At 40.1% G+C, this 20,239-nt stretch overlaps 2 protein-coding genes across 3 annotated transcripts in view; one reads left to right on the top strand and one right to left on the bottom strand.

The window, feature by feature from the left end:
• zgc:63587 (uncharacterized protein LOC393431 homolog) overlaps window positions 1–7,011 on the bottom strand; it is a 31,624-nt gene extending 24,613 nt beyond the window's left edge. The window contains exons 1-2 of one of the 2 annotated variants that reach the window (XM_039804403.1): window positions 6,892–7,011; window positions 189–247 (exon numbers count right to left, since the gene is read on the bottom strand). In XM_039804403.1, coding sequence (XP_039660337.1) covers window positions 189–215 — 27 coding nt within the window. In that variant the 5' untranslated portion in view covers window positions 216–247; window positions 6,892–7,011. The remainder of the gene's footprint in view (window positions 1–188; window positions 248–6,891) is intronic. The other variant, XM_039804404.1, reaches the window with a different exon arrangement.
• A 1,262-nt stretch (window positions 7,012–8,273) lies between these two features.
• Window positions 8,274–10,073, top strand: cldn5a (claudin 5a). Its single transcript, XM_039804493.1, has one exon. The coding sequence runs from the start codon at window positions 8,534–8,536 to the stop codon at window positions 9,179–9,181; it is 648 nt and encodes a 215-aa protein (XP_039660427.1). The 5' UTR covers window positions 8,274–8,533; the 3' UTR covers window positions 9,182–10,073.
• Window positions 10,074–20,239: the final 10,166 nt, after the last annotated feature.

The following is a 20,239-nucleotide window of genomic DNA, read 5'->3' as shown; positions in this document are numbered from 1 at the left end:
GTAAAATTACACTTTTTTTACTGTATTTAAGGGAGAAGAGCTTGGATGTTAAACAAATAATCGCTAATTGAAAAATGTATCGTTACATTAATCGAAAAATGAATCGTTACATTAATCGTTTAAAAAAATAATCGTTTGGGACAGCCCTAGTTTAGTTTAAAAACTGTAATGTATTGACAATTACTCACCTTCCCTTTCTCTCCAGACTGAGACATCGCTGCGGTTTACTGGATGGCTGACGAGCCTGCTGGTGGAAAAAAATAAGAGATATAGCTGTGAAAGAAATCAAATAAAATCCCCTTAAAAACAGTTGAGAGTAACTTCCCCCCTACTAGCAGCAAAACACTACTTCCAGGCATCTTGATTAAAAGCGTTCTCAAGAATTCACTCAAGATTTTCTCAAAATAAAAAAGTTGCTTACACTTCTTTTGTAATGTAATTCTCATGTTTTATCTATCCAAAGTAAAAGTGATAAGATTTTGAACAATCATACAGCATGTGAGAAAAAAACCATAAGCACCCATAAAGACAAGTCCTGGTTGCGACATTTGTCCATGGAAAATGACCTGCCACATTAATAATAATGCTAATCAGGAAAATGTATTATTTTGTGCTTTCCAACACGAGGGTTTTGCTTTTCTTCCTTTGTTCAGTTTGAACCAATTTTCTTTTGATTTTCAAATATTATAGCTGCTGTGACTTGCAAACCCTCCTGTTTACATCTTGTGTTAGCTAGACAAAGATATTCGGGAAAATGTGAGATTTTGCTTTGAATTGGTTGTTGGAGCTCTCTTTGTAAAAATAAACTTTAAAGCGCTCATATTATGCTCAATTTCAGGTTCATTATTGTATTTAGAGGTTATATTAGAATAGGTTTACATGGTTTAATTTTCAAAAAACACCATATTTTTGTTGTACTGCACATTGCTGCAGCTCCCCTTTTCACCCTGTGTGTTGAGCTCTCTGTTTTAGCTACAGAGTGAGGCATCTCACTTCTGTTCCATCTTTGTTGGGAGTCGCACATGTGCAGTAGCTAGGTAAGGACTACTAGTTAGTCAGTTGCAGAGTATGAGGGCGTGCCATGCTAGCAGCTAGGCGAGCATTATAACGTGAGTTACAAAGTGACCACGTTGGTCTCTGAAGTAAAGGCTGGACTACAATAGAGCTGTTTGGAGCAGTTTGTGAACAGTGTTTTCTGTTGGAGATGGTAAGTCACTTTGTGGTGGACTTTGGGCTTTTTCACTTTGTAAACGTATAACATGCACAAAAACGATATATAACACAATAAAGGAAAGGGAAAAAGTAAAAAAAGCATAATATGAGCACTTTGAATCAAATCTTTGGTATAAATAGGTCTATGTAAAACGAAATTAGATAGGGGTTGGTGATATGGATAAAATCCTTTCTCGCAGTATATGTTATTTTATATCATGACATTAATATCTCAAGATTCCGCAAATTTCTTCAGAGACTTTGTTTATGGATTAAAAAAATAAATAAACAGGAATGTGAGTTTTTGGCAAGTCCAGCAAATGAAGTACCTGACAAATCATGGTGCTTTATTACAAAAATCATATTAAAAATGATATGCTGCGTGGCCGGTTAGTTCAGTTGGTAGAGCAGGTGCACATATATAGAGGTTTATTCCCTGATGGAGAAGGTCCAGGTTTCGAGTCCGACCTGTGACGGTTTTCCTGCATGCCTTCCCCCTATCTCTACCCTTTCATGTCTGAACTGTCCTATCATTAAAGGCGGAAATGCCAATAAAAAAAATCTTTAAAAAAAAAAAAAATTATATACTGCTGTTTATAAAGCTGTTCTGCGCAAATACAATGACAAAATCTCTGATGGTTGTAAAAAATATTTTCTTGGTATATACATACATATATCTTACTTTGCAAGACTTCCATATAGCCATAAGATAGCTATTAGACAGGCGATAAGGGCCCGCAGTTATCTTGACATCGCAAATCTTCCTTAGGCTAATTTTTCTTAAGCAGGAATCACAAAAGACAACTCCACCTCAGGATATTTATGTTGTAAATTGTAGCAACTCTACCCACTGAGTCCACGTTGAGACGTTCATTCAGGCTAACGACTACACTGTATGTTCTTTACCACTATCGCAAGGAAGGAGCAGAGATTAAAAGCTCTGGGCAACGTGTGTTCCCAGACTACCATTAAACTGTCTTATATACCCCGTGCTCCTGCCCCATGACCCTGAGCAGACAACAGAGCAACAAGCCTGCTTGATAAATTAGCTACATAATGACTGAGCAGGAAGAACAGGCTCCATTTTATCACCAACACACTGGCACTTGACAGGTGGAGTGTGATAAGCATTAGAAAGAGGAAGGCTGTCGTGCGCTGCCAAACAGAGATGCACTCTGGTTATGTAATGTTAGTTAGGGTGAAAAGAGGTGGCATGGGAAACTGGATTGCCCTTTCTCCATTGGCATGCGACAAACATTTAAGGAGACTTGTGGAACCATTTAACACGGTTAAATCTATTAGATGATAGTTGGAGGGCCCTTTGTATCTATATGAAAGTGGGCAAAGATCTCTCTTACTGACAGGGTGGTTTCACCGACCCCGCAGGGAGAACAATGGTTGTTTATCCCTCTGGTTCCTGGAGCCTTTCCTATACAGGGCAGCTCAGCTATGGGGAGAAGGGAGAACACGTGCCGCACCCCTGATTACATTCAGCTCCGACCACATATTTTGACAGAAAGGAAAGATACCAATAATATTGGGTGGAGGGGTGCCAGGTTAGGGCCGTAGAGGTCTAAAGGTTAACCAAGGCAGACCAACGGAGAGTGGCTATGGAAAGAAAAAAAAGAAAAAAAGAGAAAAGCACTGACATTAAGAATGAGCCCCCAACATAAATTATGAAAACCACAACATAGTATTATGACTCTAATTTAACTTAAGTTGAAACTATTGTGCAATTAACTAACAATTTCAGTCATTTTTAAAGCAAAGATTAACTGGTTCTAGCTTATCAAATGTGAATATTTGCTGGTTTTCCATGATAGTAGAATTTATATCTTGGAGCAGTTGGTCAGTCAAAACATTTGAATATGTAAAATTGGGCTCTAGGACATTTTCTTGATATTTTATAGACCAAATTATTCATTGTTTAATTGAGGAAATAATCAGCAGATGAATCAATAATGAAAACGTCTACACCCACACTAGCAGCTCTGTGAGGCTCTACTGAGCTAAATGCGTATGTTATGCTAACATACTGAGGTTTAGCAGGTATAATGTTTACCACGTTTACCGTCTTTCACAACCATTTGATCTTGATGATGGAGCTGAATGAAAAGTCAGGGAATCACCAAAGTCTGGAAAATATGAATGTGTGTATGAAATCTCATGGCAGTCCATACAATAGTTGACATTCCTCTTAAAAACCACAAATGTCAACCTCATGGGGATGCTACAGGAAGATTCAGAAGATCACCAAAGACATTAGGATACATCCTCTGGGGAACATGAATCTCTGTACAAAATATGTGCCAGGCCCAGGACAAAACTTTCATCTGCTGGTGGCATGAGAGGAAAAGTCACAGGATCACCAAATCATTGCGATTCATCTTCTGGGCAGCATGGTTGTATCACATTTCATAGAAATCCATCTAATATTTGTTGAGACAACTAAAATGTCGGTCCCATGGTGGCGCTAAAGAAACAAGTCAGGCTTGGATTAAAGTGATGGACTGGCCCTCCCTAGAGCCACAACACTATTGTGGGTTAATCGTTAGTTTTAGCCCTAAAAACACAACAAAGACGATAATAAATGTGCTTTCATTGTAAATGAACTCATTTAATGTAGCGGCCCACACAGGCGTATTCATGTGTATCACACACACCCCAAGTGTTATTTCTCTGTGGGAACCAGCATTAGTCCGGCAGCAGATTAATTAAACCGTTCCATTATCGCAGTTGAAATATCACAAAGACAACACTACAGGACAGACAGGCGGGAGGCACACTTCAAAAATGCTCTCTTAATACTGGCCATTTAATCGGCAAGGCTGCTGAGCTGCTTACAGACACAGCTATCAACAGGCCAGACGTAGGGGAGATTAAACAGTTTGGGCCAAAAGGGAAAAAATGCCACCTTAGTAAAGCCAAAGTTCTTGGCATGTAATGCATTTATAGTTGATTTATTGGTTGGAGTGAAGCCATTAAAGGCAGCAGTGCTGAAAGAACTATTCACCTTCCTGACAGGCAGTGTCAAGGGTCCGCACACCAACTCTGTGTGGATTAAAGTCTTTTTGCTTTTATTGGAAACATTGAAACAATAATTTCACACCATGGAGATTTAGTGAACTCGGTGGCACAACAACAAAAATGGTAATTTACTGGCAACTGATCACAGCAACAGGGACCCCAACGCTACTGACTGTGACTGAGCATAATAAAACTATGTTTGGCGCATGTACACACACACACACACACACACACACACACACACACACACACACACACACACACACACACACACACACACACACACACACACACACACACACACACACACACACACACACACACACACACACACACACACACACACACACACACACACACACACACAAACAGGGGGGCTTGACAGTAATTAAGTAGCCCTTGTGGACCAAAGGTAGTGGTGGTGGGCAAAAACAATAAAGATATGATAGTGTATTTTAGGTTTTGGTTTTAAAACCCCTTTATAATATGGGCACAGAGCAAGGAAAAAAAGCCACAATAAGCGGTATGAAAAAGCCTTTCAACCATGAGGAAACCAAACACACACAGTTTAAAGCACAGGATGGACCGTTTATGATGATGGGGAACAAGTGGGAGTCATGCAGCAACAAAATAGCTGCTGAACAATACAATGAAGTTTAGGTGGAAAAAATAAAGCTCTATATTGATGATTCATTGTGAAACTAACAATGTGGTGCAGTTAAGGTTGCAAGTAAAAATTAAATTAAATCTCCATGCTCATTTCTGGCCATCTGTATAATTTGGATAATGGACATTTGAATGTGAGAATATTGCAAATGAATGCATTGATAAATGACTATTTTGGATAACAAGTGTTGAATATCAACACAAATCACTTGATTATAACTTAGATTCATTACTCATACATTATCAAGTAAGAAACCATCAATCAACAGAAAATTACAAATTGATAATTTTCATTTTCTTTAATGTGAGGAAGTACTGCTCTTCTGTTTTTATCATGGTAAAATTAATATCCTTGGTTTTGGGGCTGTTGGTCACACAAAACAAGGAAGTACAACATGTCACCTTCGTACTCTTTGAAAATTATAATAAATATTGTTATGACAGATTCATAAATTATGAAAATAAACAGTTGCAGCCCTAAATTTGAGGTAATCACATCCTCATTACGCCTACATTTAGTGAGGGCAAACATATTTACTTGGCTGACTACAGCATTGTAAAACAAATGTCAATTATGACAATGTTATCACAATAAATCCAACACTTGTAGGGATCAAAGTAATTTTGTACATGCATTTCTTCACCCAGTATTTCTCGTGAACAAAGGTATCTTGCTGTGTAACACCATCATTCAAACCCCTGACACAATAGTTCAAGTCCACTTCGGTCTGTCATTGTGAATCAAGTTTTGTTTTTCCATTTACACCACAGACAAAACGGGAGGAAACATCCCCTTGTAGTTAGTGTAAGACAGAGGTCTTCCCTGGAACTCCTGTGCTGGCCAGTGTTTGTGAGACAAGGTCACAGGAAGGGGAAAGGTCAGAGAACGGTGAAGGTGCTGGACCACAAGCCTGAGACATCTTTCAGTAATAGATGTTGTCCTTCTGATAGCAAACTGATCTGTGTCCAGATGGGTGAAAAGCGAAATTGTTTCAGGGCAGCTGCTAGCCTGAGATATCAGCTCACACAGTCTGCCACCGTGCCCATAGTGTTCACCACTCAGCAAGAAAGGAAGTGGAATATGCATGTTTTCACTGAGCCAAAACACAAGCAAAGATGGATGATAATTCTTCAATAGTGGCCCTCCGCCACCATCTTAGACAGACACATAATAAGAATATGTTATTGTTTCCCACTGTTATTGTGAAGTTGTCTAAACACAAAATTTATTTTGCGCAAATGTGCCTTTACAATCAAAAGGTCAAGGATTAGTCGGATGTTAGAAAGCGATTTCAGAGTTCAGGAATGTTACACAAGAGGGATTTACAGGAAATGTGTGGAAGTCAATACTTTCAAAGGCACGTCTGATGCAGATTTTATATGGTGCTGATTTAGGAATATAAGGCCCACTGAAGTGTAGAGTTTCCCTGCAATGAACTGGGACAATAGGACTGTAAATCAGTTCAAAAGCACTCAGTGTTTTCAAAAAAAGTATTGGGCTATCATCATTGTTATGAAAATCCGAGGTCGAAATGTTTACTTGGACATTTGTGTCAAATATTTAAGGAGATTATAAATCAATGCTTCAGTCACTGGATATGAGAGATTGAAACGTGTGTGAAGGCCTCTGTGTCTGTGGATGTCTAACGTTACCACACCCAGTCTGACACTGACTGATCAAACATATCAACTGGGACAATGACATTAAGTTATAAGTTGCACGTACGCAGTTAAATACCTCAGGTCCTAAAAGCGTGATTCACTCTTTTAAAAGTCGTTTCATAAACCGAATTTGAGTGTAATTCAGCACTGGAAGTTTGTTAACGTTACAAGTCAAACTTTAGCAAGCAACAGTTGTCACCGCGGCTGGTGTCATGTTTCCAGCAAGCCTTCAACCGACTCTCCAGTGGGTCTCCTTCCCCCTGCTCTTTCTAATTCAAAAAGTCTCTAAAAAACAAACAAAAAAAACACTGAGCAGTGCCTTACCTGAACGTAACTTTGAATTATTGTTAATCAACTGGAGTTTCTGCCTCTTGCCGCTGTCCCAGCCCAGGAAGGGAAACCCGGAAACCGTCTCTGTGAGTCCGCCCCCGCCCTCGTCCCTGAAGCTTTTCATCACGACCAGCTATCTTGCTGCGCCACTGACGCCATTACAGCTCAACGGTCAGGACGGCTGACCCGCAAAACATCATTCCTTATTAGATCCAATATGGCTGCCTGAGTGTTACAGTTTCTTCCGCCCAGTAACGGGTATTTTCCCTTGTCGACTCAAAACTTCGTGGGAAAAGTTTATTGTAGCCTAATATTGAACTATTTGCTATTTATTTAAAACGGGCAGCTGGCAAACTGTATTTGGTTTGGTGAAAATAAATTTTATATTGGTCATGTTAGCCTATGTTTTCTTATATGCAATTTTAGGTCCAGGCATTTCCATATTTCCGTTTATTCTACTTCACTACTTTCGGAGGATAATGTTCTTTAAATTCAAATAGCCTGCTATATTCATTTGACAGTCGCACATAGGCCTACTTTACAGATTACGATTTTGTAGGCAAAACACAGCCTAATGATGTTTTAAAATATTCGAGATGAATTGAGATGAATATACAGTAAATATAGCATATAACGCATTTACAATTAATTGAAATTATTAAAATGAATTGATTGATACTTCTTGAAGTAAGCTTTAAATAAATGCAACAACAAGTATTTTACATTGTGATGTTGCCAGGTTGTATAAAAACACCATCAAGGGCACACATCAAGGGAATATTTCTAGTGTAAATTAGGCCTATTGTTTGTTGACAAGTCATTACATTTCACAAATTCTTTCCTTGTGAGTGGTGCATAATAATAACTTATGTGTAAAGGAAAATTGTTTTACATGTTTCTGTAGACCAAACAGAAATTATCAGGCTTTCTTAGTAAACACACTGAGATAGGGCTGTAAAAACTGCTTCAAACTGAAGTGAATAGGCTATATTTAAAAAATAATTTCTTTTCTTTCTTCTTTTCTGGCATTTTAAGACAGCCAATGAAGAGCATTGTACACATCACAGTGGGTGTGAAATGGTCTTTTAAGGGCTATAGGTCTACCGCAGACAAGTGGCACTAGCCTCCATGTCTGAAAAAGCAATAACAAGTTCCGTGATTGCCACTGCATTTCAGCTGCTCCATACCCTTAAAACACTCCCGTACGCCTTCACCCCCTCTCCTGCCCCCTCTATTCATTGTAAATAACTGTTCAAACGCACAATGCAATCTGGACCGCTTTATTCAGCCTCACAACTTCCCTGCGTTTTCATTGGTCCCTTGAGGATGCGGCCACATCTGATTGGAGGAAAGTTTCTCCTCTAGTCCATACACCCCCACCCCGCAGATATTCGTGGTACGGTGCTTCTGTGATTCCAGTTGTTTTCACAACCTCTTAACAAAGAGACTCAGCTGCTGTCTCTTACATCTCCGAGTAAATGTGGTGAGTGATGCGCAACTAACGATTGACGCTCCTGTACATCGAGGCGAGAACGAAGAGATAAAGAGTAGAAATACACCTTGCTCTCAAGAAGATACATTAAGGGGAGAGTTCGAAAAGTTTCAGACAGGCTTTGACTAAACGTATAGAGCGAAAATGGTGTCGGCCGGACTGGAGATCGTGGGACTATCGCTGTGCGTAATTGGCTCGTTCCTGGTGATGGTTTCGTGCGGGCTGCCCATGTGGAAGGTGACGGCTTTCATCGAAGCCAACATCGTGGTGGCTCAGACAATCTGGGACGGCTTGTGGATGACGTGTGTGGTGCAAAGCACGGGCCAGATGCAGTGCAAGGTGCACGATTCCGTCCTCTCCCTCAGCCACGACCTGCAGGCGGCCAGAGCGCTCACCATCATCTCCTCGGTGATGGGCGTGTTGGGGCTCATGGTTGTGATTGCGGGGGCGCAGTGCACCAACTGTATCCGCGCTGAGTACGTCAAAGCCCGGGTGGTGAACGCCGGAGGGGTCATCTACATCATCAGTGGTGTGTTTGTGCTGGTGCCTCTCTGCTGGATGGCCAACAGCATCATATCGGACTTTTACAACCCGCAGGTACCCGCATCAAAGAAGAGGGAGATCGGCGCTGCGCTCTACATCGGCTGGGCGGCCTCAGCGATGCTGCTGCTCGGAGGATCGCTGCTGTGCTGCTCCTGTCCCTCCAGCGGGAACTCTGGATACTCGGTAAAGTACGCACCGACTAAGAGAGCCACGCCGAACGGGGACTATGATAAGAGGAATTATGTGTAGCTATGTGCTCATAGCAGGCGGTGCGTAAAAGTGACCTGCAGCTTTTGAAAAACTGTTTTTTGACGGATTTCTTTGCACCTGCAGTTTTTGTTTTTAGAAATATGAACTCTGAAAATCAATGGAAGCACAAATGCTGTTTTTACACTGGCCCTTCAATACGCTCGGACCACAAATTCAAAAATCATTTTTGCATCTACAGGAGATTAAAAAAAGACTATCTACTATAAAAGGCAGCACACGACAAAGGGAGTATCTGTGTTAGGTACCTGCTTTTTGTAAGTCTTCGAAATTATTATAGGCTATTTTAAATTCTTTACCGTTGTAACTGCAAAGTGTTTCCTTTCTTGAGGAACTCTTGCCATCGAATATATAGCTCTGTTCTGTTCTTTTGCTTTGATGTTCATTGTGAGCACACACTTGTACAGTAACTGAGAATGATTGCACTCTCGCACATTCAAAGACCTATTTCCTTTAGTGGAACTACGCCAACATGTTGAGGACTCCAACAATGTCTAAAAGCAATAAAGACCGAAAAAGAAAAGTCTAGACATGTTAAAGTCCCAATAAATCTCGGGCAGGCTTTTTTGTTGTTCAGAAATTGATGGCGGTGACTTTAAAGTGTGCAGTGTGCAGTCTAATTTTGGACCTGTAGCTTTCGGAGAGCCTAGGATCTGTAGATCACAACCTGAAATGTTACAGTCCGTTATTCGTCTGCACTGAACACCTGCAACGTTTTTACATCGTCGGAAGTCTTTTCTTTTTAGAAATTCTAGGAATAAATTTTGTTTTCTGTTGGTTTGTTGATGTTTGATGTAATGATTCATTATTCTTGTATATGAAGATGCCATATTGTGTCATTTTATTAAGATTAAACTGAATATATTGTCTGAAATATTTAGTCAAAGTGTGTCCTTTAAACTAAACAACTGACAACTGAGTTGTGATAGTCTGCAGAAGCAGGAGAACTCTCCACGGCTGTGCGTAATGCATGCCGTTCCCACCGTGAATCCATAAACCCCCACGGCGGGAGAAAGTATTTTGGTTAGCCATAGAAATCCAGATGACAATGCCCATTCAGCTAGAGTGGGGCTCTGCTGTTCAACTCACAATACTCCACAACCCCCGACCACCACCCCCACCCCCTTGTCCGCAGTCAATGAAAGGCGTTCAAATTAGAGCCATGGAGAAGTTGCTGGAATAGTCATCCCGCAAGTCACCATTCATTCGTCGTCACAACCCCGTCTCCCTCCATCAGGGCGGTGCTAAAATAGATTGGCTTTACCACTAAAGATTACACACCATCACTTTGAAGCAATTAGTTTATCCACAGCTGCTTCATGGGCCCCACATATATCCATACACTGGAGATAATTTACAATATTGTGATATAGGTATTACATATACAAGATGGAACATCAATAAAACATCAATAGAAAAACATATTTCACTTTATGAGTATCAGTCCTCTGATTTAACAAAGGACTGGATTACAAAAGCTTATAATACTTGTTTTGCTGGTCACTTAAGAATCTTAGCAGGTCATATGCCTTCTTAAAAGTTGAAAACATTGCTGTGCAGAAAGTCTGAATACAGTCAGGGGAGTGTGTGACTTGTGGACTTCACAAGATCATTTCTAATTAAATCAATAATCAGTCATTCTTATTTTCTGTAGGCTAATTGTATTATTTACCAGAAAATATCCTCCCCGTTCAAAACAAATACTCACTGCCCAGTTACTGTTTTACATTTGTTATGTCATATCGTTAAATTAAGATATAGGTTTAACAAAAAATCCTAACTCCACTTTATGGTGCAAACATTTTCTAGAGCTTTCAATCATATAACACAGCTTTCAGCAGTGGATGGAGATGGATCTGTCATGATTTCACCCACAGCACTTTTAAGACTTCTCACGTGTTTTGGCCTCCATGCGCTGATTACCATGTGAATTTGGATGAAAGGTCTGAAAAAAGTGTAGTAAGTGTCAAATTATATCATAATTAAAAACTACATATCTAATACTTCCAAGGTCAAGAATGATCTTTCATGTAGAGCTGAAACAGTTAGGCGATTAATTAAATATATATCAACAACAAATTAATCAGCAATCATTTAAGTGTTTTTATAAAGACAAAATGGCAAAAATTCACTGGTTCCAGCTTCGTAAATGTGAATATTTGCTGGTTTATTAGTCCTATTTGATATTGATCTGAATATTTTGGGGTTTGGGGTCATTGATAGAACAAAATTCTTTTATTATTTTAACTTGGGCTCTAACATCTGACATAAGCAAACAAATAACCAATTAATTGAGAGTAATTGGTAATGAAAATAATTGCTTATATACTTTCATGTTTATGTCAACTGACATATAATGTTTTATAAACTATTTAGATTGTTGTAACTGAGTGAAATTACTACATATAGTAATGCTATCAAGAATACTAGGATATGTGATTTTGTCAGTACTGTTCAGCACTCTCAGCACAGTTGGCTACAGTAGGCGTTCCTAATTTGGGATCTGTATGGGTTTTTCTACACAAAGACTCTCGCTGTAAGGTCCAGTCTGGTCTGCCTCAGTGAGATGTTTTTGTGGGATTGTTAGTTCCACTCCTCTAGTCACCACACAGAGGGTGACGAAGCGCAGGGTGTGTGTGTGTGTGTGTGTGTGTGTGTGTGTGTGTGTGTGTGTGAGCAAGAGGTTAAGTGAGTGTATGTGTGTGTTGAAAGAGTTGAGGGGGTGCACCTTTAAAAAGGCCCTCATTCCAATAAGGAGAGAGGCAAATAGGGCACACAACGTCACTCACTGCCGCATGGTAACCAGCCAGAACCTGCAGTTGCCTGGTTACGGAGGCCTATAATGTGGTGGTATGGATGAGCCTAATAAAAGACATTCCTGCAAGCATGGACACATGGACACATGGACACACACACACACACACACACACACACACACACACACACACACACACACACACACACACACACACACACACACACACACACACACACACACACACACACACACACACACATCAGTCTTGAAGAGGAAGAAGGGATTTACTCAAAGCTTGTAATGGTCACTGCAAAAAGAGCTGTGACAGCAGAAACACATTGTGTTTCATTTTAAGAGCAAATGTTGTTGGTTGTTTGTGTTGCCATAAATTTGCACATTAAAAAACTCTAGCACTGGTCAAAAGGAGTGAAAACATGAATATAAACAAATGAGAAATAAATGTTGCTGATATCTCAGAAACGTCTCACAGAAATAAATGACATAACAAAACAGACCTGTAAACTTGACCTCCCTGAGCCCGGCGAAGCGAGGGCCACATGGTTAAGGTCATGTCAGAAGTCGGTCAGGTTGCGTACTGGTTTCAGATTTGTGCTGCAGCCAGTGAGCGTTGTGCATTTTGTTTGGTGTGGTTGAGCTGGGGAGTTTTTTCTCATGACATGAACTTTGAACTCTGAATCTGGCCTCAGGTCAGATGAGTCGAAAGTCACTCCCCTCTATTGACCAGGCATGATCAGATCCAAGCAGAATACAACACAACCTACAACCCGGAGCTTCTCAAACTATCAGCTACACGGTCAACTTATGGAAAGTTTGCCAATTTGAAGTTTTAATTTCATATGACATAGATTATTCAAAGCAACCATGAATGTAGCAGTGAGTCATAAGATAATTGAGACTTGATCAATGTTATTATTGATTGACTCAGACTTACACCAGAGCCAGCAGATGCATACAGTCCACAGACGTCCCAGCTGGATGGAGCTTACTAACAGATAGCAAAGCCAAGAGTCAGCAGGTGGTTAAACATGAAGAACAAAAGTGGCTTTGTATACAGAGTTAAAGCCCCAATGAGCCGTTTGTTTGAGAAACAATGTTAGAGGTAAGAGATCAGAACAAAAAACATCACATTTCTTTTCTCCTGCATGTTCGCAAAGTTTGTGGCTCCATGACTCACAGGTTTTTGTCGAAGCAGCACGACCAGGCTTCCTGTGGAGTGGACAGCGGAACAGGAAACAGGAAGGAACATGGAGGGTGTGGGAGAGGAGGGGTGCATGTGAAGTTTGCTGGTTAAAGCACTCCCAAAGACAGACGCAGACACACACACGGACACACACACACACACACACACAGGAATTATGTATGTAACTTCTAACTAAAGGGAAAAAGCTCTTAAAAACCTCTTAAAAACCCGCTGTACATGGAACTACTGCTCAGCACCAAATGGCAGACAGACACAGTTGGAGACTATCTGGTGAACATAGTGGAGCATTTAGATCTCAGGAGTTGATGGAGACCAAAGCAGAGCAAAACGAGAGTGAATATTGGACTTCATTCATCAGGTGAAAAGAAACACGGCTCCAAATAAATTATTTTACTCCGTATCTGCTGGATATGTAAAAAAAAAGCATCTCTTTGCTATCAGGTTTGTCATATAAAAATTCAAAGGTTATATGTCAATGTTGTGTTCACAACTTGTTTTCCGATGTCCCCAAGTGGCCTAAAAAAATCTATTATAACTATTTAAAGGTATACCTCAAGGTTGTAAACCGAACAGTAAGGGGTTAAAAGTGCTGCTTTTTAATGCAGTGTCACTTATATTGATACAGTTGTAGCATCACACCTAAACAGCCCAACATAACCTTAATATTTATAAAAACTGCTGCCAAGTATTCAATCACACTTTCCCAAAACTACACAATATTTAAGTATTGTGTAATTTGAGACAAGCCAACAACAGTTTTAAAGCAACAGATTCTTAACAGAGTAATAAATAGAGTGCACAGTGAAGGTTTTATCTAAAAAACATGAGAGAGGAGAAGGGAGTCTGAACTCCTTTCATGCCTGAGTGAGTGAGATCATGTTTCCATACAGTATATCATTGGAAATTTCAAATAGATACTCACACACAAACAGACACAGATACAGACCCAAAGGTAAATTGGAGCAGACAAAGAGGTGAATGACAGCCCTCTGGTGAGATGAAGAGGAGGCTTGGCAGCATGAGGAATGTCTGGGTGGGATTAGGAGACATTTCTGATTTGGCATGGTTAGTAAGATGTATGTGATGTCAAGTCAGGACAAAATAAAAAAAACTCCCTTCCTTTATACACCATGTTTGCAATCACAGTAGCACAGGTGGTGTTGCTTTTAGCTTCAGGCTCTTCTGGTAATTTGGAGTCCCATATTAACATAGGATATGGCAATCAGTGGCTAAGTAAACAAACACCCTGTCTAAAACACAGACACACAAACAGGATTTCGAGGTGTACTAAGTGTATTGTTTCCACACTAATTGCATCTTGCAGGAAAACTCTTGCTTATTATTCTCAGGACTGTTAAATAAGTCAACACTTGATATGTGAAAAAACTCGCATACATAACAAAACAAACCCATGTTAAAGTGTTTTTGTCTTTCTCTTTCTGAGCTCTGTCTTTGTGCATGAGACCGCAGTGTATTTTCAAGAATGAAAGTTGTTGTGCATGTCATCCACTAAAGGGGGTCCAGCATGACTAAGACACCTACCGCTGAGAGTGAAAGAAAAGATACCCGACCGCAGAATGAAGCTGTTGAGTTTTCAGCCTGGCCTCCTTCAGTTTTCCTCCCTGGCATCCCAGTGTCTGTGTAAAATGAAATGTGAACAACATGCCAGCTGAGGTTTCCCCCCACTGTGGCTTAAAAAGCAAGCTGTGGAAAACATATTTACACATAAACATACTGTATGCCATCTTCAATACAGAGGCAGCAACTGCCCCAGGAGCCTAAAAAGCTCCATCAATTAATTATAATTCTGTTCGAAAATATGGGAATATTGTGCACAGAAGCACAATATTAACTGGCATGATAAAGGCCTTCTATGTCTATGTCTTGAGTCTAATCTTATTTACAGAGGCAGGGAGGGGTGGGTGGTTATTGATGCTACGAAAAACGTTCATCTGGTCACACAAGGACTGATAACTTGCGCAGGAGATATAAGATGTCACTAATCATTTTATTGATATTAATGTGAAATGCATCAGGATGTTGCAAGACAAAAAAAACATTTGGATTGCCTGCAGGTTGAGAGCATAAAGGTTTAAGGTTTGTCAATACATTGGGAAATGCGCTTATTTGCTTTCTTGCCAAATGTTAGATGAGAAGAATGACACTACTATGTCTAAGATGGGTGAGAGGATGTTCGTCACAGTATTTAAGCAGAAGCAGGCTTGTCCTTTTCACAAGTCTGTGGATCATGTTTTTCAATCATTAGCTTGTCTCTAAATTACAACATTTCAAAATATGACGCCAGTCACATGGCATGGTGCATAACAGTGGAAATGAATATGCAGTTGAATAAAAATGAAATAAATGATATACAGTACAGTATATATTTAATATGTAATTATGTATTGAAATAAATTACACCTACACAACTCATTTCAGTGAACTTGCAGTATGTCTGAATTAAGCCAATTCAGCCACAGAATTCAGTCAATAAGTATCAAATTCATGCAAATATTTCCCAGGCAATACTAATCTCTTTTGCCTGCTGAAAGCACTTTAAAACAATGAAAGAGAGGAAAGCGATTCGGGCGATAACCCCCAACTGTGAGAGGTCTCGAGGGGTTAAAGGTTACAAGGGTTAGGGATCGTTAAGGGCATCTGTGGGCTGACAGGCTGACAGGCTGACATAAAGCTGCCAGTAGCAGGAGGTCTGAAGAGAAGCTGATTTTTGAGGTTTTTAGTGAAATGTTTGTCTATGAAGTTGTGTGGGGTTTCCCGTATGCTGAGCTTGTGTGTGTGAGTGTAGTGTATATATATGTGTGACTGTGTGTAAGTGTGTGAGTAAGTGTGTATGAGTGTGTATGTGTGTGTGTGTGTGTGTGTGTGTGTGTGTGTGTGTGTGCATCCTCTCACAGCATGATGGGGAGACAGGCAGCAGGCAGAAACAGTCAGCTGTAGTTCTTTGTCTCCGGCTGTCCGGTAAAACTAATCCTATCTGGAATCTGAGATTGTTAGAGACAGAGAGACACGAGAGGCAGTAAGGAGGGATAAAAACAACTGAACTGAACTGTTCGAGAAGGAAGCAGAGAAAAGGAAGTCAAGACATTTTTGGTCCATAAATAAAATAAGATAGTACTTTATTTTGTTATTGGTATTCTTGTGGTAAAATGCTCATGTGCTTGTAGCTTTGAAAACTAATAATAATAATAATAATAATAATAATGAAGTATAGCCTAAATAAGAGGGACTGTTGTGAAACTGTAACAAAGCCAGGAGAAGTATTAGGCTTCTTGCTGTGTTTCTGTGAAACACTGTGTAAAAGTAGTCCATTTCAATTTTGCCAGGTGAAGACTGTGAGCATGTAAAGGCGGAGGGAGCAGAGAGCGGCCTTCAAAGTGTAACAAAGTGTTATGAAAAACAGTATCCCGGAAAGGGGAGACCGGTAGCCTGTGTTCTGACCTTGTTGATTATATGCACCTGTTTGTAACAAAGAATGATATTCAAATAAAAGCTGCAATGCAACCAATTTCCCTTTACTCTCATGTGCATCTTACCCTGGCGTACATGGAGGATGTTTTTTGCAAGCAATAAATAATCCTTAGGAATAAGAGACAAAGACAGAATTTGTATGTACAGAGTAGGAAACAGTTCAAATATAAATATTAATAAAATGTGCAATTATAAAATATGAAAGCCGAAATACAAACAAAGTTAACAGTAAGGATCATAAGATGCTCATATCTCAAGTTGCTTCTTGGTGAGTTGCATGTATAACAGCTACTGTATGTATGTACGACATCAAAGCTTAAGTACAGGTAGTTATGAATCTCAGCGTAAATTAGACTTCTAAGCTTTCATTCACCTCTCTCTTTCCTAAACTGATCAGCTGATTCTGTGTGTTCACTCTTCAGTTAAACCAACGAGAATTGGCCATGAATTCCATGAGCCAATCACATCATAGCATCCCTGCTTTAAATCTGTTCTTATCTCTGCTGCTGTCAGTTGTCATTTCAGGCAAAGCGTGCAACCCACTTCCTCCCCATTCACCTCCGGTCATCGTCATCTACGGCACCCTAGGTCCCCCTTCGGAAGACCGCTCCTGTACTTCTGTCCAGTCTTCAGGCTCCTTCACCACCACCAGTGTCTAGACTCCATCGGGGGATATGCCTACTCTTGGCTTCTCTATCCCTTATAAAATGATTTACATAGAGATAGAATCTAATAGCTAAAGACTCTGTACATTTCAATATTGTGTGATGTGATGAATACATTTATTTATTTTTGCACCTTTTAACGAAGTTTCTACCGATTGAAATGTGATTAATATGGTAAAATACTGCATCATATAAGCCAGAACATATTGTATCAGTGACCCCATCACCACATCATTACTCCTATTAAAGCTCCACTCAGCAGCTCACCCTTGAGGAGTAAAAGGCAACATGACTTTTTGAGTGGGAGGCCTTCAAAAATACCGCTCTGCACATCTACACATTGGCTGTATGATCCTGCCTTTGGGGGGGTATGTTTACTTCAGTGTGTGTGCCTGTGTGTGTGTGTGTGTTGGGTCTGTTGCATGCCACATTCCTCAGAAGCAGAGTGGCGGAAAGGGCCGTGGCTCCACTTCAGCAGAGGTGCAAGAGGGGGGATGGAGAGCAAAGTGATTGACGGCTGAGAGGAGGAGGCCAAATGAAGGGCTGAACAGGTGGATCTCCTCACTGGGCTATCAACAGACCGACTGACGCTACCACCGTCTCTGCTCATCCACCAGGTAAGTGTCAGGTGAGTTAAAACAACAGCTGTTGAGGCTTGATCCTGTTCTCAACAGCCGACAGGGAGAAGACTAAACTAAGGCCGTGTTTTATTAGTTGTTCAACATGCCCTCGTTCCCTTCCACTCAGGGGAATCCACGCCGCCATCATACAGTAAGTGTTGTTGTATTTATCTGAAAACCAGAAGTCAACTTGGTGAGATCGACCCTCGGAGGGCTGAGGGAGCGAGTGAACGACGGCCTTTCCAGAGGTGTGGGTCACCCACAATGCGTTGCAGTTGGAGAAGATGAATAAATTACTTTCATATTTGTTAGCCGATAGTTTAAGAAAACCTAATTGATAGCTTGAAAACGTAGACTAATAGAACTAAAGTCAGTTAATATTTACTTAATGTTCAGCTTGTGGGATTTCTATATTCCCCAACATTATCTGTAAACGCATAGGGAAAAGATGTTTTTGACCCATAGCAAAATTAACCCATAGCAAAAATTGTTATGATCAATCATGATACAGATATCAAAACTTCTAAATCAGAAACTCATGCTGCTAAATTACCAAGTCTCATTGAAATAAGTCTGCAGCTGGTTCTTATGATTTGTGAAAAGCAGTAATGTTAAATATGTTAAAAATTTGCACACTCACCGGAAACAAACAAAAAACAAGTAGCTAAAATGAGATAAGTGAAAAACAGAGAGGCCGCTGAAGAGGCATTTATCAGCAATTCATGATAATTATGTCTCAAACTAACCAGTCTCTACGCCCTGTTAATTGTATAAACGTGTCTTCCTTTTTCACAAAGTTTGGGAGATTATTTCTCCTGGATAACATCACTCTGCTGTGACTATAAACAATATCATTATGAATGTAAATAGTTCTCAAACAGTTGACACAGGGGAAGCAGCGCGATGTACACATTCATACATACACAATTAAGTGATGATGATGATGATGCACAAAACCTCAACTGGTGACAATAAAACCATTTGCATTAACATCCCCTTGCTGCAGCTCGATGTAGATAACGGCATGTTTCAGTCCCACTGCTGCCACTCAGTCCGGACTTTCCTGCAAAAGCAAAAAAAAAAAACTCCACTGTGGAGGTCACGATCGCATCCCGATCCAAGAGTGATAAGCATCTTAATCACTCTGCAGAGAGCAGCCCAGACTCCACCTTTCCAGTCACTCTCTGGGCCGGCATTAAATCACCACCAAGAGGCCTGGCCTACATTCTCCAATGTGGGCCAAGGCCACAGCCCTCACCTTTGCCCCACATGAGCAGGCTGAGTTCTGAAGAAGTTAAGTTCATTACATCTAAAATACTTTTACTAGAAGTCTCACAAATACAATAAGAGTGGTTATACTTTCTGTGGAACCACAAGTTGTGCAAAAAACAAAAGATTGGATCAAGATGAAAAGACTGTAATCAGTTTGGATCACTCTCTGCCACCACCGGCTGTGACTGCCAACAGCCAACACTCTGCCAGATCTTTGTTAAATGACACAAGAGAAAGTTCAACTTCTCTTTTGACGAATAGATTAGGTCCTTGTGGTCTTTTAGCCAACAAACCAACAATGGTGGTTCTTAATCAGAACTGCAAACAGGTGTTTCTATGTTTTGTTTCTGTTTTTATAGATTCTTTTTGGGGCTTTTTTGACCATTAATTATGCTAGCAGATACCCTGAGTGAGGTATCAAAATCGGTATCCGCAGAGAAAAACTTTTGCGCAACCTCTAAATGTTGAGGAAAGATGATTCAGTACTTCTTTTTTCTTATCTCTGTTAGCTTGTAATACACCAGGCCATCTTTAACTGAAGGGCAGGACATATGGTCATCTCAAACTTCCTTATTACAGAAATTTCTAAAAGGATGTCAGTTTCAACTTAATTTTTGTTCTTTTAGCAGTGTGGTCTCTAGGCCACTCATTAGTGGTTAGGAAATGAAAAAGGACATGATTTGGAGTATTTGAAATTAGCCTGTGATTTAACTTCGGTCTAAAATCTCTGACAGCAAACATCTATCCTGCTAAGTGAAATAAATTAAAACAGGTCATCCATATGGAACATGGGATCTCTCCTTTGGAGACTTGGCAGCATGAGCACATAAAACATATACAAGGCGTGTCTACAAACATAAGAGTACCTGGTAACAATATGAATCTAAAGACCAAAGGTCAAGTCCTATTTATGCAAGACAAAGAAGTAAACAAAAGCATTCAAGAAACTTACTATGGTTTATTAAATTGGTTTAAAATGTAAAAATGTGATGAACCACTCAGGAATAAAAGACA

This window comes from Perca fluviatilis, chromosome 6, assembly GCF_010015445.1.
Source record: "Perca fluviatilis chromosome 6, GENO_Pfluv_1.0, whole genome shotgun sequence".
NCBI lineage: Eukaryota > Metazoa > Chordata > Actinopteri > Perciformes > Percidae > Perca > Perca fluviatilis.
Note: the sequence above shows the minus strand (reverse complement) of the source record. Positions and strands in the feature narration are given on the sequence as shown.

Coding starts and splice junctions, on each gene's coding strand:
- cldn5a (XM_039804493.1), top strand. CDS start 8,534: ATGGTGTCGGCCGGACTGGAGATCGTGGGACTATCGCTGTGCGTAATT.